This window comes from Raphanus sativus, chromosome 4 (assembly GCF_000801105.2).
Source record: "Raphanus sativus cultivar WK10039 chromosome 4, ASM80110v3, whole genome shotgun sequence".
NCBI classification, from domain to species: domain Eukaryota; kingdom Viridiplantae; phylum Streptophyta; class Magnoliopsida; order Brassicales; family Brassicaceae; genus Raphanus; species Raphanus sativus.
In genome coordinates, this window is record NC_079514.1 from 13,755,706 (window position 1) to 13,779,281 (window position 23,576).

Consider the following 23,576-nt stretch of genomic DNA (forward strand, 5'->3'; position numbering starts at 1 on the left):
CCAAGCCTCGTAGTCTAACATCCAACAATCTCTTCAATCGTTTTCGCCTTTTGAGGAGTGAGATCATTCTTCCAATCATAGGAGAAGGAAACTTTGTGAGATAAGGAGTTTGGCCACCAGCGTATAGCTCAAGCTCAAGAAATAGGACAAGGGATCATGAGGGTTTTGGAAGAGTATATGATGTACTTGGGGATTTTCACGTATTTTTCTCTATTTACAACAGCTAAGACTAGAGATTGAGTCAAGTGGTATCACCTTTGGCAAGAAGCAAGGATGATATCTTCTCTCTTATGGGTGGAAATGATCTTTGACGTCAAGAACACTAGGAGTGTGTTGGGATAGTACCGAGAGCCTTCGTAGTTGTAGAGACTGTAGCCCATGAAATCTTTGTCTGAAGAAAGAGAAGACATCAAGTTCTTGATTTCTTGGCTAACATTGTTGTCTTTCGTGTAGTTTGGAAGGTGAGGTTCTTGAGAAGCCTCCATTGTGAACGAAGAGAGAAAGAATTTTATTGGTTGCTTTCGAAAATTCGGTCTCACAAATAACAATTAGGCATGGAACATTATCAGGTACCGAACCAATCCGAACCGAAAACAAGGTTTGGTTTGGGTCTTATCCTTTTGGTTACCCGAGTGGTGATCAAACTGTGCTTGACATCGACTCTGAAGGTTCTATCAGTGGTGATTGAGTTCATGAAGGGATGAAGTAGTTGTTGGTGTCTGAGTCGTCTTAATCTCAGCTATCTTGAGTTAGACTCAACAAAAAACCTAGGGAGGACAAATAATGAGCCCCGTCCATCATCTCCTTAAACCCAAAATGTATGTTTAGTTTAAAATGGGCAAATGTCATAAGTCAATAAGACATACACTACTATAGAGTATATGCCAATGATTTGAAGCAAGCAGATAAAGCTAACTTGAATCCAATAAATTTTTGTTTTCTTCTTGCCGCTTGTAACTATCAGAATACTAAAAACAGAAGAGCTACATCAAATTCCATTTTCCGATAACCTTCATTGGATTGTGACAATGATTTATGTAAGTGGGTATCAACATGTTGAATAGATTCAAATTCAGCTATAATTTTATGTCGATTCAATTTCACCATCTTAGCAGGTTTAGATTCTTCTTAGTCTAAAATATCTTTCTGTTGAAAAAAGAAGAATAGATTCAACTTGCATCAATTCAAGTCATTTCTTCCCAAATTCAACATCTTCATTGCATCACTTTCAACCAGCGCCAGTCCTACGCAAAACATAATGAAGAACTCATCTCATATAATTAATTTCAAATGAATTTGAAGCAGATAAACTAGCTTGACTCCAATAAAATAAAATTTAATAAAATAGAAGCATTCATTGCTGACGTTTACCGCTTTCAAGGCCCAACATATAAATTTGTTTTCTTCTTGCCGCTTGGATCTATTAATTTACAATACTAAAGAGCAATATCAAATTTCATTTTTTCCACAACCTAGGAAAAAAAAAATGGCAATCTCTTTGCTCTGCCTTTTTCTCATAACCTGCATCACTTGGTTGATCTTTGTCGGCAAGAAGATCAGTCGCTCTAAATGGAATCTTCCCACCAAGCCCTCCAGAGTTTCCGATCATCGGAAGCTTACACCAAGTTGGAGAGTTGCCTCACAGGTCACTCCAACGTCTAGCCCAAAGAGCAGGACAAGTTATACTTGTCCACTTAGGTTTCATCCCTGTAACTGTAATCTCATCTAAAGAAGCAGCTGAAGAAGTCCTCAAAACTCATGACCTAGACTGTTGCAGCAGGCCTAAGCTTGTCGGAACGAGGCTAATCTCTAGAGATTTTAAAGATATCGGTTTTACACCATACAGTGAAGAGTGGAAAGAGCGACGTAAGTTCTTGGTGCGTGAGGTATTATGTTTGAAAAAGGTTCAATCTTTTGGATATATCAGAGAGGAAGAGTGTAACTTGCTAGTCAAGAAACTATCCGAGTCTGCGGTCGATCAATCTCCAGTAGATTTGAGCAAAACCCTTTTCTGGCTAACAGCGAGTATCGTGTTTAGAGTTGCCTTCGGTCATAGCTTCCATGAGAGCCAGCTTATAGACAAAGAAAAGGTCGACGAGCTTATATTTGAAGCAGAGACAGCTCAAGCTAGTTTCACTTGCTCTGATTTTTTCCCTATCTGGGGATTTGGGTGGCTCTTTGACTGGCTTTCAGGACAACACAAGAGGCTCCACGATGTTTTTTTCAATCTCGATTCTCTGTTCCAACGCGTGATCGATGATCATATGCATCCAGGAAGATCGAAAGATCAAAGGGATATCACTGACATGATGTTGGATGCAATGCATAAACAAGACAAAGATGATTCCTTGAAGCTCACGTTAGATCATATCAAGGGGTTTCTCACGGTAAATTAAACACAAGACTCCTTTTAAAAATTTGAATTATGAAATTCAATTTAGGTTCTGTTTTTTTTTTTTTTTTGCTAGAATATATTCATCGCAGGGATAGACACAGGAGCCCTCACTATGATATGGGCAATGACAGAACTCGCGAGAAACCCTAACGTGATGAAGAAACTTCAAGACCATATCCGTGACCACTTTGGCAACAACAAAGAGAGAATCACTGAAGAAGACATCGGTAAAGTTCCTTACATGAACCTCGTGATCAAGGAGACATTCAGATTACACCCTGTAGTTCCTCTTCTGCTTCCAAGGGAGACAATGGCTCACGTTAAAGTTCAAGGCTATGATATTCCTCCAAAGAGACGGATCTTGATCAACGCTTGGGCGATAGCAAGAGATCCAAATATATGGAAAAACCCCGAAGAGTTTATCCCCGAGAGGTTTATCGACAGCCCTGTGGATTATAGAGGACAGCATTTCGAGCTCATACCGTTTGGCTCTGGTAGAAGAATGTGTCCCGGGATGGCTATGGGGATCGCTACCGTTGAGTTGGGACTCTTGAACTTACTTTACTTCTTCGACTGGAAGTTGCCTGATGGGATGACGGAGAGAGACATCGATGTAGAAGAAGGAGGTACTCTTACAATCGTCAAGAAAGTACCTCTCAAGCTGGTCCCAGTTCGAGTTCAATGATTACACCAAACCCCAGTTTCAGATTATGAAGAAGTTTCAAATAATACCGTCTCTTGTAACGACGAAAATGTATGGTAAGTCTAAGTGTCTGTAAGATTATATACTCTATATTGGAAACATTTAAGATATCCTTGCAGTTTTATCTTTAAATGTCAGTAAGATTATGTGATAACTTCGAATAATGGCTCCTTAGGGTCTCATGGTGGCGTCTGTGCGTTGTAGATAAGCTTTGTTACTCAAACGTATTGTCGACTTCTTTGAACCTTATGAATCTTTGGTATGTCTTTTGATTAAAGTGCGGACAACGTTGATCACCAAGAGAACATTAAGCACATATATATATGAAAGTTTGGCATTGAAAACAATTTAACTTAAAAAGTAAAAGACAGAAGAATATTGTAACTGCGATTTAACAAAACAATGCTTTGTAGCTGCATGCAAGCAAACGGATTTTGAGAAGTCATGACAATCTGGAAAATGATCAGCAAGTAATAAGACTATATCAGTTTCAGATTCTCTGTTCAATGATTTCCACATTTATGTAGAGTCTGCAGTCTATCTACAGATATAAAATGAGATTATTCCCTATTTTAGCAATGATTTGATTTACTGAATCTCGGTGCAAAAGTAAAATATCACATTCGTTTGATGAGACGTAACAAAAAAAAGCCATATGTCTTGTAGGCTTAGAACATACCTCTCTATCATCTAAGCAGTGGCCATCACTCGATCCTGAAATCGATGCTATTACATCTTTGAGAGCTTCTTTTTCTTCCTTTACTTTAAGCTTTATTTCACGATCTCTAAACAACCGTGCGGACTCTCTTGCGAAAGGGGCCCGATCACGAGACTCATATTATGTGCGTGTAGACGTTATGGCCCCAGAACCGCTAGCTCTTGAAGCTAGTATGTTCGGACCAGTTTGATCTTGAATTAAAGCTTTTGATGACAAAAAAATAAAAAATAAAGAACATACCTCTCTGCTTTTCCTTTTAGAACAACTTTCCTTTAAAAGTTGTTCCATATCTAAAACGAACCATGGGTCAAGCTATACTCTTGAGTGCTGAACGCTCTCTTCATTTTAGTGGCTGGTGTGACTCGGACTGGGCTGCGTGTCACCTGAAAAGGCGATCACTTACTGGATGGATCATACAACTTGGTTCTTCTCCTATCTCATGGCAAACTAGGAAGCAAGACACTATCTCATGTTCATCAGCAGAGGCTATCGAGCTATGCATGAGGTTACACGCGAACTGAAGTTGGTAAAAATGTTACTACTCGAGATAGGATTTGATCATAAATGGCAGATGACGATACGATGTCATAGCAAGCCTGCGATTCATATCAGTTTGAATCCTATTTTTCATGGCGCACAGAACATATTGAAGTCGATTATCATTCAGTTCGTGATGAGATTCTTAGAGGAGAGTGATCAAGCCATATCATGTGTCTATATGAAGGATCAAATGACTAACATTTTAACGAAAGTATTAGGAAGAAAGGACAATTTAACGAAGGCATTTGTATACGCCAATTTGAGGAGGTATTGGAATATGTTATGTTTCCTAAACCGATATATACGGGTTATTGTATTTTATTATCTCATTAGGTTTAGGATCCTCCTACTTGTATATATATATACACTCGACCTTATGGCATGTAAATATTAAGTTGATATTATTCTGATCATAACTTGTCAGAAAACGAAGTTCTGCTTGGAGTAGAACTCCAACAAAAAGATGGAGATACTAATAGTATCTTCGTATATGATTAGTTCCCTTTATTTTTTTTATTTAGAATTTAATTAGTTATTAGATCATATTAAATTATTAATACTAAATCAGTTAGATATCCACTTTTAGTAATAAAGAACTATAGAAGATTAAATTAAGGTATTATAGTGGCTCTCTGGCATAAAATATACTATCCGGTAGGGTTGGGCAAAAAATCCGAACCCGAAAAACCGAACCAAACCCGATCCGAAAAGGTAGCACCGAACCTGAACCGAAATTGATTAAATATCCGAACGGGTTCAAAATTTCGGTATTTAAAGAACCAAAACCGAACCCGATCCGAACCGAAATATTTTGAGTACCCGAATGTATCCGAAATAAATTTATATACTTAAATATATACATTATTTTTATATATAATGTATATTAAAAATATTAAAAATATATAAGATACCTTTAAGTTTTCAAAAATACCCGGAAAATATATGCAAATAGTCAAAAGTAAATGTTTAAAATAGCTAAAATATACTGAAAACACCAAAATAGTTAAATATCTATTGATTATTTATCCAAATATTCAAAGAAAATCAATTTATATGTTAAATTAAGGTATTTTGATATATATGTTATGAAAATTCATATGTACTATATTATTTTTTTTATAGATTTTGAAAATTTAAAGTATATAATGAATTTTGAAAATTTAAAAACATTTTAAATGGGTTATCCGAACCCGAACCGAACCCGCAAAGATCCGAACCGAATCCGAACCGAAATTTAGAAATATCCGAATGAGGCTGAAATCTTTGACCCCGAAAACCCAAAACCCGAATAGAATGAACCGAAACCCGAATGGATACGCGAACACCCAGTCCTGCTATCCGATAATTTACTCCACTTGTTTCGTAGAGAATCAAAAGAAAAAGGAAGAGGCTACGGTCCAAAAATGGTATGTCAACATATTAGATTATCACTAACTGATTCCCTACTGATTTCAGTTCCCAGATTTTCGGGTATGAACTTTCTCAAAAAGTAATCCAAATTTCATGAAAGAAATTATAATGTAGTTATGGTGGACCGCAGACTTTTTCTTGGGTTCACCCCTTAGGGTGAACCTTTAGGTTCACCAACCAATAGAAAGTTGTTATTTTAAATCTAATATCTTTTAATTAAGGAAACAAAAATAACTTGCCAAATTATATTATGCTTTTAAAATAAATAAAAAGATTAAATAAATAAAAATAACAATAGTTCTCAATAAAGATTATTTTAAAAAATATTTATTTATAAGATTTGGAGGTTAGTGTTTAAGATTTATAGTTTAGAATTTATGCAAATGTTTAGTGTTTTTCCAAGGGTTAGGGTTTACCCAAGGGTTTAGAGTTTACCTAAAGGTTTAGGGTTTAGGATTAGAGTTTAGGGTTTAGTGTTTTGTTGACAACATGTTTAGTGTTTTTTCCAAGGGTTTATGGTTTACCCAAGGGTTTAGGGTTTATGATTAGAGTTTAGGGTTTAGTATTAGAGTTTAGGGTTTAGTATTATAGTTTAGGGTTTAGTGTTTTGTTGACAACATTAATTTTTTTAATTCATTTTTATATACTATTTTTATTTATTTTTAAATTTTATTTTGAAAAAATAATATAATTTGACAAATTATTTGTTTCCTTAATTAAAAGATAATAAATCTAAAATAACAAGTTTCTATTGGTTGGTGAACCTAAAGGTTCACCCTATGGGGTGAACCCAAGAATAACTCGTGGACCGCATATTTAAACGTTCACTTTATAAGGGACAAATTTAACATGTGGATTAAATTAGATATCAAGGTTCCTTCAACAAATTTAGTTTGTGTATGGATCTAGTTATTTTTTTTTTTAATTATGTGGATAAATGCGTTAAAACTAAAACAACACATGTGTTCAGTTTAGCTGGACAACTTCAACTTATGCTGGCAACAAAATTAAAAATTAGTAAGCTTTTTCTAAATCGTGAGCTGTTATTTTGAGTTTGGATAAACAAGTTTAATGTATCACTAAATTTTTAATTCATGTTTTAAGGACACGAGATTATTTTTTGGTTGACAAAACTATTAATTTATTTGTGACTATTCTGTTTGTTCAATCTGTTTTGTATTTGATAAATATTTTGGATTTAATCGGCAAAAATAATTATAAAAGTGTTTACTAACAGGTTTTTTTTTTTAAAAAAATTGAATATATTTAAATTTTAAATATTATTAAATAAAATAATTAGGATTTGTTTAACACATATATTTAAGAAAGTTATGTCATATCGTCTAAAAATAATTATTTCTATGAATTGGTTCAATATTGCATATTTAGATATCTACAAAACTATAGACCCAGTGAATAGTATAACATATGTTATGAGCTCATCAAAGGAAATTTTTTATATAGCATATGACCAATTTTACTTAATAGACGTTGGTCAACCGTGATGCAATAATGATTCAAAATTTTACTATATATTAATTGAGAAATCACTTTAGTGATTTTTATTATATTTCGATCATAGGTGAGTTCTTACAAAAAAAATTATAATTTGATTGATTGATGATTTTTAATTTAATTTATTTTAATTAGATCTAAAAAAGTAAGTTTATTACCAATTAATATAACTTTCCATATAATTTACATAATATTACTAATAATGATTTATGGTAACTAATCTTTTAAAATATAGAAATAGAAATAAATTGATCATTTCTATATTAATAAAATATATAAAATAATAAACGACAAACAATTTATATAAATCAATATAATAATTTTATATTATTAGTTAAAAGCATTATATTTTATATAAATTATCATAATAACTATTAACATCTTCTAAAGTTCATATTATATGCATTATAAATCATCTATAAAAACATTTATCAAATTATTTATTTTGGCTTATTGTATATTTTAAATTATTATAAAAGTTTGTAAGTCATCTATAAGAGCTTATAAATTAATTTATAAAATCTATTTTAAAATCAAAGCTATATATCCTACTAGAATTGAGAAGTTACTTAAGAGACTTTTGCTTATGTGTTGAATCATCGATCATTTATAAAATTTTAAAATTTTTATAAATTGATTCTTCGATAATTTTAAATTTCTATTTATTTTAGTTAGATCTAAAAGAAAAAATAAGTCTATAAACAGCTAATATCACTTGCCAAAACAATCTACGTAATATTACAAATAACTATTTATGGTAACTAATTGTTGAAATTATAGAAATAGTAATAATGTTGATCAATTTTTATATATTAGAAACTTACATAAAATAATAAACAAACAAATTATTTAAATCAATATAATGATTTATATTTTATATAAAGCCTATATTTGTATATGGCCTTATATTTGTATAAAAAGTATTATAATAACTATTAATGTCTAATAAAATTCAGACATGCTTTATAAATCATTTATTAAAATTATAAATACATTTAAAATTATTATATGTTTAAAATATTAGGTTTTAAGTCATTTATACAAGCTTATTTATTTATTTATGAAATATATTTTGAAATTTCATTTTATATTAAATGAGAAATCATTTAATTGATGTTTTCTTTGGTGTCGATTGTATAGAGAGTTTGAGAAATAAATATTATAATTTCATTTGTTAATGGATTTCAATTTTTATTTATTTTATGAGTAAGAAAATCAGTTCTAGAACCAGTTTTATCAGTATCCAAACGACCTAAATATATTGCAAAAAAATAATTTATTGTAATTAAATATGTGATATATATATATATATATATGTAATGCTTCATAAAATCATTTTAGCAATCAAGTATTTCTAAACTTTATAAAATATTTCAAAAGTTTCAGTATTATATACTAGGGCTGGGCGTTCGGGTACCCATTCGGGTTTCGGTTCAGTCCATTCGGGTTTCGGGTTTTCGGGGTCAAAGATTTCAGCCCCATTCGGATATTTCTAAATTTCGGTTCGGATTCGGGTCGGATCTTTGCGGGTTCGGTTCGGATTCGGATAACCCATTTAAAATGTTTTAAAATTTTCAAAATTCATTATATACTTTAAATTTTCAAAATCTATAAGAAAGATAATATATTACATATAAATTTTCATAACATATATGTCAAAATACCTTAATTTAACATATAAATTGGTTTTTTTTGAATATTTAGATAAAAAATCAATAGATATTTAACTATTTTGGTGTTTTCAGTATACTTTAGCTATTTTAAACATTTACTTTTGACTATTTGCATATATTTTCCGAGTATTTTGGAAAACTTAAAGGTATCTTATATATTTTTAATATTTTTAATGTACATTATATATAAAAATAATGTATATATTTAAGTATATAAATTTATTTCGGATATATTCGGGTACCCAAAATATTTCGGTTCGGATCGGGTTCGGTTTCGGTTCTTTAAATACCGAAATTTTGAACCCGTTCGGATATTTAATCAATTTCGGTTCGGGTTCGGTGTTACTTTTTCGGATCGGATTCGGTTCAGTTTTTCGGGTTCGGATTTTTTGCCCAGCCCTATTATATACCTTCAGAACTCAAGTAATTTTACTAAAACTGAATCATGAATAGTATATATAACTAATTTAGTAAATTATCAATACAAAATATCAAAAATATATTTAAAATAGTCATATTTATCTTTTTAAACAATTATTCTTAGAAATATATTTAACAAAAACACATAATGATAAAAATACATTTTAATTTGAAAATTTATGATAAATATATTGTTACAAAAAATTTGAACCCACGAAATCACGGGCATCCACCTAGTACCACACATCTATACTAATAAAGTTGAGTTTTTTTATCTTCTTGAGAGAAAAAATGTAATGTGGCATTCTCCTTTTAATAATTAAAATTCCAACTTTATTTAATGTTCTTTGGTGTTAATTGTGATTAGGTGTTAATTTATTTTTGTTATTGACAATTTATTACAATGATGTTTTAATTTTGGATTGGAAGTTTAATTTATTATGAATTTTATGTCTTGATTTTTTTTAGATTTCATAACTCTTATGTTACATATTTTTTTTAAATACTTTAAACTATTTCTTAATATTTTGTATGTCAAATATAAATACAAAAATGGTAACTAAAGTTAAGTATTTTCAATTTTTTTAAACATAAAATAGATACATATCCAAACTATTACTTTATGTTTGAAAATATTTAAAATATTATCTTTAGTTTTTATATATTTATTTTCATAGCTAATATATTATTATATAATAAAACTAATTCATTTACTAAACCGCGGTTCATCCACGGTTGATCTAATGATCCAGAGACCCGGTAAATAGTCCGGTTCAATGTCCGGGTCGGACGTCAAAACACTGGTTTATATGGTTTCTTTGTATTTGATGTTGACGATGGAGAATGGATCCTCTATGATTCTCCTTCTTTAACGCAATTGACGTAACCGTCATATAATCAATCTAGAAATTCCACTCATCCCATTCTAATAATGTTTAGTAATTGATGGCGATTCAAGTCTAAAAGACTAACATTTGGTCTATTGGTATTGACACATAAACTCTATGGTATCTTCCCATGTTACATTGTGCAAGGAAACCAATAACTTCCCTGATGCATGCTGTCCGTGTTTACATTTTAAAAAACATGAACATGATTAATATACTCTGAAAACTTAACTAAAAAAAGAATCATTACTTCCAATCTGAGAGAAATTTAAAAACGTTGTCTAGTTGCTAAAGTTATTTAAAATTGATGTAAACCACACACCACCCTCAGCATTAATCCTTTGCACCACACTAACCATTTATTGTTACTAAATGCAACATGTCAGCAAGCCCGAATGTCACAGATAGTTAGAAATTGTCTTTCTCATGATCATTATAGATGCTAACATCTTATTTACTAATTAACAAATTGACTTTTTACTAGGAAAATTTGGTGAAATTGTTCAATTCCGGTTAAAATAGAAGTTGTCCATTAAATAGAGGAGTTTAGAACCATTTATAGTTTTTAGATAAAAAAACATATTTAGACATATTAAGATTCGTTGATATTCTAAATAAGAGTGGACAAACAAGAATTTCGTTATGAACACACACAAAATCTTCCATTATAAAAAACTAATATAGAAAATAATTTTTATGTTTCTTATTTTAAGATACATCTTTTGAGAGACCTTGAAACCAAAGTAACACATACAACTCGCACATCTATATTTTAAAAGTCAACATTGTAATTTTAAAAATATATATTAGATACTCACCAATTATTTTACCAAAAATTGACACTTCATCCTTATTTTTTATAAAATTTATAAAATTTGAAACATATTCCATCTTTCTATTATTTGAACTAATATATTAGTAAAAGTTTTATAGTTCATATATAGTTATTTTAATAATTAATAATATAAGTATGTTCTCTATATAAAACATCAACTTTGTTTTATGTTTAAATTCCAACTAAATTAATTTTGTTATGACTATCGGCTTTTTATTCTATTTTTATTAAATCGATTAGTAACAACCACTTATGCTGTTACACTTTGAACTAAACAACTTCAAACAAAGTAATGCAATACGATCACTAACCACTATAAAAAAATCAGAAAATATCATTTTTAATATATTTCATATTTAACATATTTTATTTGTTAAGACCATATAATAATTTATAAATTTATGTAAAAGTATAACATACGAACCCGGCGCGTAGCGCCGGAAAATTACTAGTAAATGATAAAACCATAAAAGCATAAATAAATGCTTCCAAATATTAAGATTTATTTAATTATACCGTAATATTTTAATAGATATGAATAATTTAGAAAGTTATTCTTGAATTCACCCATATGGTGAACATGTAGGTTACAAGTTCACCGACCAATAGAAATTTGTTATTTATATAGGATATCTTTTAAAAAAGAAAACAAAATATTGTCAAATGATATTATGTTTTTAAAATAAAAAGGTAAAAAAATAAATAAAAATAATAGTATTTACGAAAAAGATTTGTTTTTAATATTTTAACGCATCTGCAAAACACTTAATCCTAAACCCTAAATCATAAACCCTAAACTCATGGATAAATCATAAACCCCAAATCAAAAACACTAAACCCTAAATCTTAAAAACACTTAACCTTTAATCTTTACCTAAACCCTTGGATATTTATGATTTAGAATCTTAATATTTAAGATTTAGTGTTTTTTTTGTCACTGAGATTTAATGTGATTTAATGTGTTTTGCTGACGGCGTTAAAACATTTTTTAAAAATTCTCTTTTTGTACAACTATTGTTATTTTCTGTTTATTTTTATTCAAGGGTTTAGGAGTTAAGATTAAAAATTTAGTGTTTTTAAGATTTAATGTTTTAGTGTTTTTTTATTTAGAGTTTATGATTTATCCAAGGATTTATGATTTATCTAATGGTTTAGGATATAGAGTTTAGTGTTTTGTTGACGTCAATAAAAATATTATTTTTTAAATTATTTTGTAACTACTATTTTTTAATTTTTTTTGTTAAAAACATAATATAATTTGATATTTTGTTTTTAAAGATATCGAATATGAATAATAAATCATACTGATTTGTGAATCTAGAGATTCACTCTGGGATGAATCCAAAATAACTATAATTTAAAATAATTAATATTGCTGAGTGCTGATCATAAATATAGGAATAATAAGAACGGCGATCAATCATATACCAAAAACATAATTAATATTTCTAAGTGCTAATCATAATTAAATGATAAGAACGCGATCAAGCATATACCAAAAACACAAACCACAGTGGTGGACATGCTTGTAAGTAAGTGGTACTATGAGTTCTCTTTCTACTTAGTTATATGTTGATTTAGTACTACTGATTTGGTTAAGTGAATTGGTGGGTACATCTAATTAGTTGTAGTAATTGTTGTCAAAAAGAAAAAAAAAATTATCAAAGCAAATCAAGGAGAAAATCTTGGGATAGATCATACTTTAATAGTATAGATAAGAAAGGGATGTATTTAATCTAAATCTTACAAAAGAGAATTTAAATCCTAATGAATGTTTATCTTTAATAAAAGGGATGTGTCATTTTCCACTTAACATAAGAAGTGTGTTGTGATATGTTTCCTTCTTTCATATGTATATATTTTTTTCATCTCAATCCATTTAATTGTTAATGTTTTTTTGTCGATATTTATTGTTAAATAGTTTCAGTTATAGATGATTTCTTTTTTTTTTTAAATTACTATGCCATTTCGGTAATTTGTAAAATCCAGATGGCATCACAGTGTTTTAGTCGGTTGTCGATAGTTGGAAAGGAAGTTTCATCCAACAGAATTTGTATACGGTGTTTTTGGTAGTGATTTTATATTATATTATTAAGTTTTATTTTTAAAAGAACCGTCTTCCATATTTTTGTTTTAAGATTACTATGTCTCATTTTAATGTTAGTTGCACTATATTCCTAAATACTCTACAAAATCTGTAAAATAGAAATTTCAAGCACGTATATTTTATTTGTATATCAGTAATATTCAATAAAAATAATATATGTGTGTGCACATATCATCTTTAGTTTATTTTTTGACATACTGTTATTTATTATTTTTAAAATAATAATAATTGTTAACAAATAATTTAATAGTGATTTATTTTTACCCCCGCTATAAATTTGGCCCAGCTTTGTATGTATCTTCCATATGATTCACCAACACCAAAACTTAAAACGCAAAATTTTAAAACACCTCCAACATGAAGACAGCAAATGTGCTAAAACGCATGTTTAGCTTCTTCATCTTCTTACTGTTCTCCTTTGTCACAAAAAACATGGCATATCCACTCTCTACAAACTCTCGTTGGATCATCAACCAAAGAGGAGAAAGAACGAAGCTGGCGTGTGCGAATTGGCCAGCGCATTTACAGACTGCAGTGCCGGAAGGGCTGAGTAAGCAGCCGGTTGATGCCGTGGCTGAAAAGATAGTGGCAATGGGTTTCAATTGTGTTAGGTTAACTTGGCCACTTGATTTGGCTACAAATTTGACATTGGGTACTATTGTTACTGTGAGGGATTCTTTTCAAAGTCTTGGTCTTAACAATGACATTTCTGGTTTCGAGACTAATAACCCTTCCATGATTGATCTTCCACTCATTCAAGCTTACAAGGTATCATATATAACTTCTCAGATTTTTTGGATAGAAAATATAACATCTAGTGCTTCGATAGTATTATTTTATATATGTTCTAAATTACAAAAGAACTCGCATATACAAATGACGAATGTAAGTTTTATGCCAACAATTAGTAGTTTAATAACAGTTCTAAAAATTACTAGTCGTTGAATAATAGTTTCTCAAATACCAGCCTTTACAAATTTTGTAGTTTTCAGTTTTAAACTCATATTTTCTCATCAAATTATATAAATGCATGCATGATCAGTGGCGGATGCAGGAACGTAATTAGTTGGGGGCACATACATAAAAATATTTTTCAGATGGTGGCATTTCATAGACAACATAAGAATCACTGAAGAAAATTTTAATATGAGTTGGGGGCACGTGACCCCATACCCTTGGCTGTACATCCGCCCCTGTGCATGATAGCTAATTGAATGTAGGTAGACCTTAAAACTAGGCCTGGGCACGGATCGGATATCCGGGTTTTTGAAGGTATTTGTGATTTGCTTCGAATGTTACGGATATCTAATTTTCCGATTTGCTTTGATTCGGAAAAATACGGATATTCGGAAAAACAGATATCCGGAAAATAAATAGATATTTGCGGATATTTGCGGATACTTACGGATATCTCATTTGTTTTGATTAATACAAATAATCTTAAAAATTCGATACAAATTTGTTTTGTAAAATATTTTTTTACATGGTATAAAAGATAAAAAAAACTAAAAGATATAGTGAATCTACATATTTTGTAAATTTTTAAACTTAGTTAACAATTATAATAACACAAAACTTAAGAAAAAAATAATAATTGTCATAAATATTTTCTTTTCCTTTTATGTAATACTTTTATATAAGTAATAATGTGAATAGAATCTGTCAAATCATATGTTAGAATAATAATTATATAATTTTATACATATAGAACTTTAGATATAATCAAAATATACATATATTTATATATTGACGGATCGGATCGGATATTCGCTTCCTAAAATTTTAATATTTGTGATTTGCTTCGATATTAACGGATATTGAATTTTAGTATTTGCTTTGCTTCGGTAGCTTACGGATATTCGGAATTTTCGGATCGAATAGTAACGGATAACGAATCGAATCAAATTTCACGGATAAAATGCCCACCCCTACTTAAAACGTTTTTTAAACTAACTGGCTTCCTTTTGAGAAAAATACAAAACTCTTTTTTTTTGGCAGTCGGTGGTGACGACGTTGGGAAAGTACAACGTGATGGTGATATTAGACAACCACTTGACCAAACCAGGGTGGTGCTGCGGCAACGACGACGGCAACGGTTTCTTTGGAGACACATTCTTTGACCCTGCCACATGGATCTCCGGTCTGACTTACATGGCCACTGTCTTCATAAATGAAGGCAATGTCGTTGGTATGAGCCTCAGAAACGAACTTAGAGGACCTAAACAAAACGTCGACGATTGGTTCAAGTACGTGTATACGGAGCCAAAATTGTTATTCACAGGGGGTCATTTTTTATTAAAAAATAATAATATACAATACTATAATATAATAATAATAATTATTATCTTATAAACATAATTTGTTTTTAGAGAATTAATATTATGAACATTATTAACAAGCATATTATAACAAAAAATAATATGTTGTGAATAAATATATGAATATTTTATCTTATACATCAACATATGTTTATATTTCTGTTTAATATTAGTGAGTGAATAGGATTATATTAGTTTTTAATTCTTCAAAAAAATTATTTATCTAAATATATATTATAGTGTATATACAATAAAAGTGAGAAATAATCAAAAAGATTAAAAGAGTTGATAAATGGTAGGAAAAATGCAGTAAACAATTTGGTCAAAAATGCATTAAACAAACGTTAAAATATCATTTAAAAAACAGAAACAAAATAAAATAAAATAAAATAACAAAGGGCCCAATGGGAAAGGTTTGACCTGAAACAAAGTGTCAACCTATATAGCTTTTTGACCAAAATATCCCACAATTACTTAACTTTCATGAACAAAAATTAATTTGAGAAAATCACCGGGGTCAGCTGAATTCCTAACGTAGACATAGCTCCGCCTCTGGGTGTGAATATATATATATATATATATATATATATATATATATATATATATATATTTCAAATACATATATTCGTATATTCCTACTTGACTTTCTTAAATTTTTTGTATTGCAATTGTAATATAAAAGTTACATAATATGGGAATGCCAAATGAGATATACTTAAAAATAGCTCTAATTTTGTCTCATTCCAAATGCATGTAGGTACATGCAACAAGGAGCCGAAGCAGTTCACGAAGCAAACCCTTACATACTTGTAATCCTTTCTGGCTTCAGCTACGACACAGACCTCTCTTTTGTCCAATCACGACCCGTAAACCTTAGTTTCTCCGGTAAACTCGTCTTTGAGCTCCATCGATACGCTTTCACCAACACTGAAATATGGAGCTCTAAAAACCCTAACGACGCATGCGGCGAGGTTCTAAAAATGATTGACGACGGAGGCGGTTTCATCCTCCGGGACTTCCCGGTGTTTCTTAGTGAGTTTGGAATCGATTCGAGAGGCGGGAACGTTAACGATAATCGGTATATCGGATGTATATTAGGTTGGGCGGCGGAAAATGACGTTGATTGGTCGATTTGGGCACTTACAGGAAGTTATTATTTAAGAGAAGGTGAGCAAGGAATGATTGAGTATTACGGTGTCTTGGGTTCAGATGGGATAAGTGTTCGAAACAACAGTTTCTTGCAAAGATTGTCTCTGATTCAATCCACGCTTCGAGGTAAATAATTTTCATGATTTAGTTTTGAAATTTTCGAGTTGTGTATTTCATGATAGTACAAAGTCAATCTTTAGTTCGTCAGAAGTCAGAACAAGTTAAAATTATATCCAAAAATGACATTTCACCATTTTAACTAGGCCTGCGATTTCGGTTTTCCGAAACCGAACCGAACCGATTTATCGGTTTTCGGTTAACCGAAATCGCATAAATAATTTCCGAAAATAACCGTTTGTTTTATCGGTTCGGTTCGGTTCGGAAATCGGTTATTTTCGGAATCAACAAATATTCGAATTAAACCGATTTCCAGTAAAAAATCATTGCAATTCGGAAATTTTCGGTTATTTGTAGTTGATTCGGTTAGTTTCGGTTCTCGGTTATTGGTTATTACGGTTATTTTAATTTTAAAATGTGGTTTCGGTTTGCCGGTTTATTTCGGTTAATCTGATAAACATTACAAATCGAAAAAAGACAAATTTTTCAACTTCAAAGTTCAAACCACATACATTCCTTTCCCAATCATCAAAAAGAGTTCACCAAACACTTTGAATCTAAGTCTCTTTGCCACAAACACATTCAAAGAGGCAAAGAGCCATGGATACAAATCATAGTTTCACCAAAAAATAGAGAAAGGGAACCTTAACTTAAGACTAAAAACACAGAGAGAGAGCCAAAAAAGAACAGGCCATCAACACCTTCACTCTCGATCTCAAACCTACAATTTATTAAGGTAAAAATCAGTTCATAACTTACAAAGTAATTAAAGAGAAAGAACACTAAAGATTATAGAAGATGACATTACCTCTAATTTTCAGGTTGTCTTGGTAATTCCAAAGTCTCTGCACAATGAAAAATATAATAAGCACAAAAAATATCAAAAAAATTAATAAAAGAAGTGAAAACTGAAAAATTTACCTAAAGACTCATGAAAGTCCAATTCCTCAAACATCTGAACCAAATTTGCAACCTTCTCGGCATGAATATTATTTCGAAGCCACTGCTGTGTGCATACGAGTGCCTCGATCATATATGGCGTAAGACAACTCCGATAAGGATCTAAAATCCTACCACTAGTACTAAATGCCGATTCTGAAGCAACAGAAGAGATCTGAACAGCTAGAACATCCTTCACCAGTTCTGATAGCACTGGATACTTAAGAGAATTACGCTTCCACCATGACAACACATCAAATTCCCTTCCCATCCTGTCTGTGGTTCGTGGCACTGGTCTTTCCATCAGGTAAATATCCAGCTCGCTACTACCTTCATCATTTGCAACCTTAAATCGAAAATTGATTTGAAACACAAACCCTAATATACAAAATCGAGCATAATAGATGGATAGAAAGTGAAATCGAATCAAGTTAAGTGAGAAATCCGATTTCATAAATCGATTTTAGCCTTAACCCTAAATCCCAAAATCGAAAGACAAACCCTAATCCCAAATCGTTTTCGAAGAAACCGTACTCCATATTCATCTCAACCCAATCATAAATAATTAAACAGAAAGAAAAAGAAGAACTAACCTCAAAGAAGCTCCAAACGATCGATTAGAGAGAAAAGATTAGAGAGGGGATATTGTTTTCGAAACTGCTTAGAATTAGGTTAGCCGACAATTAAGGTTAAGAAGTATATTTATACTTGGGTTAAATAATTGTCGGGTTTCCGATCGGTTAACCCTAACCGAACCGAACCGAGGCGATAACCGATGTATTTTCAAATCTCCACCGAACGGTTTCCTCTCCGTAACCGAACGAAAACCGAAATGTCAAAATGTCGGTTCGGTTCGGTTCGGACCGTTCGGTTCGGTTCGGAATCGCAGGACTAATTTTAACTATTAGTAATTTTTATTAAAATAATATATTGTTGATATTTTAGGTTTCAATAACATTTCTAGATCCTGGTTTTAGTATTCATGATTAAACTACATTTTCATAACATACAAAGATTTGTTGAATTCAATATATGTAGTTATTTTAACTAGTAGCTTCAATAATTACTTTTTGTTATGTTGTCCCTACACAATTTAATAGTATCTTTATAATTTGGTCAACTAACTTGGTTTACCAGGACCGGATCCTCAACCCGAACTCGACAATCTTATTTTCCACCCGTTAACCGGACTTTGCATGCTACAATCTTCCTTAGATCCGACCAAGGTCAATCTCGGTCTATGTAATGTATCTCAACCATGGGACTACACTACTGACAACACTTTGAAACTTACAGACATCGCGCTCTGCTTGGAGAACACCGGACCAAACGCACCGGTTAAGCTCAGTGAGACGAGTTGCTCGACCCCTAGTTTGTCGCAATGGCAAACCATCTCAGCCTCTAATATGCTCTTAGCTGCTAAGTCAACCAATAACTCGCTTTGTCTTGACGTCGATGGAGACAACAACCTCGTGGCTACCAACTGCAAGTGTGTGAACGGCGAAGACAGCTCGTGTGACCCGATGAGCCAGTGGTTTAAGATCGTTAAAGTCAACAAAAAAAAGCTGTATAATTACTGATCATTAAGTATTGATCAAGAGTAAGTCATGGAGTTGTTTACATGTTATTTTCCGTTGAAGTTTCTAACAAAGACTATTTCGTTAAAATGCGTGATTATTGTTTCTTTTACCAATTTGATCAACATGATAACGTTTGAATATTTTTGATTGTCTATAGGGCTTTGTTTTTTATTTGATACATTATAAAGCTTAGCATGGCATAGTATTAGGTTCCAAAAAAAAATCTGAAGGCATAATCCCCAAACAAACAAACAATTTATCCAACAAAATATGAAATTTCAAAGAATCATCACTTTCTTTATTAAAAGAAGAATAATCATAGGCATAGGCGCATAACTAGACTTTAGACAAAGCTTAATAAGAAAAACATTAAAACAAAAAGACACAATCAATTATAAACTAATCACATGACCATTCCACTTATTACAAAACTAATAATAAACTGGATGTTGTCTGAACTGCAGCATACGTATATATACCGTAAAAGGAGGTTAAATGAAACAGAGGGTACCAATGGAAAGATTCTTCTTCTTCTCTGTTTTTCTTCTTCTTCCTCCTCTGTTCTTCATCATCAACATCACTTTCGCCTTCCCTCTCTCCACCGACTCACGCTGGATCGTCGACGACGGCAACAAAGGACGGCGAGTGAAGCTCACGTGCGTCAACTGGCCGTCGCATCTGGAAACTGCGGTGGCGGAAGGTTTAAGCAAGCAGCCTTTGAATTCGATCGGGGCCAAGATCGTCTCAATGGGGTTCAATTGCGTTAGATTGACTTGGCCTCTCTACTTAGCCACCGATGAATCCTTCTCCGGGATTATGACTGTGAGACAATCTCTTCGCAAGCTTGGTCTTCTTGAAGCTCTTTCTGGTTTTCAAGCTAATAATCCGTACATTCTTGATCTTCCTCTCATCAAAGCTTTTCAGGTAATAAATCATTTCTCCTTGAAAGTTTTGAGCCTTTATTCAGAATTTTCCAGGGAGGGTTGACTTTTTAACCTTCTTGATCCAAGAATTGTATGGAGGTTAGAGATAAGTATAGTACTTTTCCAATGAACCTTGCCTTGCAAGAAAGATCTAGTTTGAAACCTATCTCCGAGTTTCAAGATTTTAATATTTTTCTCTTATTGGGTTTAGCTTGTTCAAGTCCTTCCCTGATTATGTTACAATAAAAAAAAATCATTATAATAAAGATGAGAGTTCTGTTGTTGGTGTTCTCAAAACAGGAAGTGGTTTCTTCTCTTGGAAAGCATAGACTATTGGTGATCTTAGACAATCACATAAGCCAACCTGGTTGGTGCTGCAATGACAATGACGGAAACGGTTTTTTTGGCGATAAACATTTAAACCCTCAGCTTTGGATCAGAGGACTAAAGAAAATGGCAACAATGTTTGCTAATGTTTCAAATGTGGTTGGTATGAGTCTAAGGAATGAACTTAGAGGTCCAAAACAGAACATCAAAGATTGGTACAAGTACATTAGAGAAGGCGCTGAAGCAGTCCACTCTGTGAATCCGAACATTCTTGTCATTGTCTCCGGTTTAAACTACGAGACTGACTTATCTTTCCTCCGAGACAAACCGTTTGAAGTTAGCTTCAAGAGGAAACTAGTGTTTGAGATCCATTGGTATGGGTTTTGGAGTTCTTGGGAAGGAGATAACTTGAACAAGATTTGCGGGAGAGAAACCGAAAACATTATGAAAATGTCAGGGTTTCTACTAGAGAAAGGGTTTCCTTTGTTTGTGAGTGAGTTTGGGATTGATCAAAGAGGAAACAGTGAGAATGACAATAGGTTTCTAAGTTGTTTTATGGCTTTAGCAGCGGATCTTGACCTAGATTGGGCGTTATGGACTCTTGCAGGAAGTTATTATGTAAGAGAGAAAACTATTGGATATGATGAAACGTATGGAGTTTTGGATTGGAGTTGGTCAAGCATAAGGAACTCAACCATCTTGCAGATGCTTTCTGCTATACAATCTCCTTTTAGAGGTACACACCTAGGCATTGTAGCTCTTATACGTTTGCATTTTGAATTTTTTTTACCCTAGAAATAAAAAATACAAGTTAGATATCACATATATACAAAATTAAGTTGATCTTGAAAATTTTGTTACAAATTATATATGGGAAACTGATCGAATATTTTTTATAGATATATTAGATTATTTTCATATGCATTAGAGCTGTAGATTTATTATTTAAAAGTTGTAGAAAATAGTGGCTAGTTGCTAAATGTTTTTTATATATCTTTCACTATAGTTATAAAAATACAGTTAGGTATTATGTTGTTACATACATATAAAACTACATTTACTTTAGAAACTTTGTTACACTTATGCTATTTATTGTCATTAACCAAACAACTTTGCAATATTCATCAGGGCCAGGTCTCATGGAAACACACCCCAAGAAAATAATATTCCATCCTTCAACTGGACTTTGCATAGTGAGGAAGTCCTTGTTTCAACTAAAGCTAGGTTCTTGCAATAGATCAGAGAGTTTTAGACTTTCTTCTCAACGAGTTTTGTCACTAGCTGAAGAAAAAATCTTGTGCTTAAAAGCTTACGAGGAAGGGGAGTCTGTGAAGCTGCGTCTGTACTTCTCAGAATCTTACTGTTCGAAATGGAAAGTTTTATCCGAGTCAAAGATGCAGCTCTCGTCGATTACAAAGAGTAGAGAATCAGTTTGTCTGGATGTGGATTCTGATAGTAACAACATTGTGACGAAAAGCTGCAAATGTTTGGAAGGAGATGCTAGTTGTGATCCAAAAAGCCAGTGGTTTAAGGTTGTTACTAGCACGAGAAGTCGGTTTAGCGCGAAACCGTTTTTTCAGGCACCTTTATCAGTCTTATAAGGTATTCCATGGAAAAGTATCCAACAGCTTTTAAACCAGTTTACATACAATTAGCTCTCACAGCGCTGATATATGTTTATAAGATCATACTTGTAATTTTTTCCCCTAATTATGACATGTACATTTTGCTTGCAATTCTTGATTTGTATAACATTTGATCTTTATCACACATTGGACGATCTATCAATGACAATACCAACGTCATTTGACTAATTTTGGGCCTTCAAATTAATAACTTAGGCCTATAAATGGGCATTGAATATCAGAGTCTGTTGTTAGTCTCGTTGGGTATTAATTTGGGCCTTAAAATGAATTTGACTTTTGGGAATAGGAAGTAAAAATGGAATATACCAGAAGACAGGTAACACTGTGAACACTGAAGAGATAAACACAGAGCTGTTTAATTCTGGCCAAATTGATCTTTGCTCCGGAAACTTGAACATCTCTCACTTTTTATTAATCTAAGATAGTTCACCATTATGAAGCAATTCCAATCACCAAAAACCATTCAAATTGTAAAAAATAATAATTTTAAGATTCGAAATTTCTCGACACGATGAATCGATTGCTAATCAGTAAAACTCAGCTATCGGAATGAATCGAGGTCTGCTAGATTCGAACGAATCCGAACATCGCAACCCTATCGGTCGATTGAAGATTTTGAATGTACGCTTCCGGTGACACGCCCTTCAGGGAAACTGAATCCCGAGACGAAGAGCGCAACGCCTTTCGAAAGCGAGTGATGATTCTCAATCATCAGTCATCACAGAGGAGAAAAAAAAAACAAAAGAAATATTAGAAACAGAAGGAAGCTATGAAAGATGAATAAGATACATCGCCGACGGCTTGATGGTATCTTATAAAGAGAGAGACGGGGAGATCAAGACTAGGGTAATGTCGTTAATGGGCCTTATGGTTTATAGGCCCATATTGTTATAGGATTATAATCAAATTTGGATCTTTCTGGTGGGCCGCCTTTATTATAATTTGCTCAATTTGGTGAAGGTGGCAAGCAGAAATTGGATAGTGCTAATGCAATTACAGAAGAAGAAAAAAAAACAACAATTCAGGTGAACATAGATTACAAACAAAATAGTAATTTCTTAAATTTAAATTCTGCGTATGATTGATAGATTTTTTGTGAAAATCCACTGAAGATAGTTTTTGACCTACAATTTTAATTTATATTAGATTGTTTACATATGTTTAAACAACAAGGCCATGTCAATATCCTCAGGTTGACCTTAGTTAGTCTTTTGGTGGAATATCCTTTGTGTTTTTCTCCAGAAAATAAATGAATTTCTGTTGTTGGATCTGGTCTACTATGATAAATTTATACCAAAGACACACTCAAAAATCAAAATGATCTTAGTGGATGGAGATTTTTGATTTTTACAGACACAATAAATCTAAAATAGC

At 31.9% G+C, this 23,576-nt stretch overlaps 3 protein-coding genes, 1 long non-coding RNA gene and 1 other non-coding gene across 6 annotated transcripts; 3 read left to right on the forward strand and 2 right to left on the reverse strand.

The window, feature by feature from the left end:
- The first annotated feature begins 1,466 nt into the window (after positions 1 to 1,466).
- On the forward strand, positions 1,467 to 3,252 carry LOC108835322 (cytochrome P450 71B17-like). Its single transcript, XM_057007273.1, is given in 3 exon segments — positions 1,467 to 1,579; positions 1,581 to 2,387; positions 2,469 to 3,252. Coding segments are annotated over 3 exon segments (1,512 nt in total). The 5' UTR covers positions 1,467 to 1,486; the 3' UTR covers positions 3,081 to 3,252.
- A 10,271-nt stretch (positions 3,253 to 13,523) lies between these two features.
- On the forward strand, positions 13,524 to 19,448 carry LOC108852872 (glycosyl hydrolase 5 family protein). Of its 2 annotated transcripts, XM_057007046.1 has the most exons (5): positions 13,524 to 13,971; positions 15,202 to 15,449; positions 16,279 to 16,796; positions 18,864 to 18,952; positions 19,023 to 19,285. In XM_057007046.1, the coding sequence occupies exons 1-5, from the start codon at positions 13,561 to 13,563 to the stop codon at positions 19,140 to 19,142; spliced, it is 1,386 nt and encodes a 461-aa protein (XP_056863026.1). In that variant the 5' UTR covers positions 13,524 to 13,560; the 3' UTR covers positions 19,143 to 19,285. The 2 variants fall into 2 exon arrangements, with proteins under 2 accessions (XP_056863026.1, XP_018481850.2); XM_018626348.2 differs by having other exon boundaries at positions 18,864 to 19,448.
- LOC130510589 (uncharacterized) lies at positions 17,261 to 18,597 on the reverse strand. Its single transcript, XR_008944277.1, has 3 exons — positions 17,709 to 18,597; positions 17,596 to 17,632; positions 17,261 to 17,508 (listed from the first exon to the last, which is right to left on the reverse strand). It is a non-coding gene; the product is annotated as an uncharacterized LOC130510589 (long non-coding RNA).
- A 269-nt stretch (positions 19,449 to 19,717) lies between the features above and the next one.
- Positions 19,718 to 22,946, forward strand: LOC108848970 (glycosyl hydrolase 5 family protein). Its single transcript, XM_018622442.2, has 3 exons — positions 19,718 to 20,230; positions 20,530 to 21,292; positions 21,685 to 22,946. Exons 1-3 carry the CDS (start codon positions 19,802 to 19,804, stop codon positions 22,155 to 22,157), a joined length of 1,665 nt encoding a protein of 554 aa, XP_018477944.1. The 5' UTR covers positions 19,718 to 19,801; the 3' UTR covers positions 22,158 to 22,946.
- Positions 22,501 to 22,646, reverse strand: LOC130512247 (small nucleolar RNA snoR137). Its single transcript, XR_008945803.1, has one exon. It is a non-coding gene; the product is annotated as a small nucleolar RNA snoR137 (small nucleolar RNA).
- Positions 22,947 to 23,576: the final 630 nt, after the last annotated feature.

Coding starts and splice junctions, on each gene's coding strand:
- LOC108848970 (XM_018622442.2), top strand. CDS start 19,802: ATGAAACAGAGGGTACCAATGGAAAGATTCTTCTTCTTCTCTGTTTTT. Junction 20,231..20,529: donor CTCTCATCAAAGCTTTTCAG/GTAATAAATCAT, acceptor TTCTCAAAACAG/GAAGTGGTTTCTTCTCTTGG. Junction 21,293..21,684: donor TATACAATCTCCTTTTAGAG/GTACACACCTAG, acceptor AATATTCATCAG/GGCCAGGTCTCATGGAAACA.
- LOC108852872 (XM_018626348.2), top strand. CDS start 13,561: ATGAAGACAGCAAATGTGCTAAAACGCATGTTTAGCTTCTTCATCTTC. Junction 13,972..15,201: donor CACTCATTCAAGCTTACAAG/GTATCATATATA, acceptor TTTTTTTGGCAG/TCGGTGGTGACGACGTTGGG. Junction 16,797..18,863: donor GATTCAATCCACGCTTCGAG/GTAAATAATTTT, acceptor TTGGTTTACCAG/GACCGGATCCTCAACCCGAA.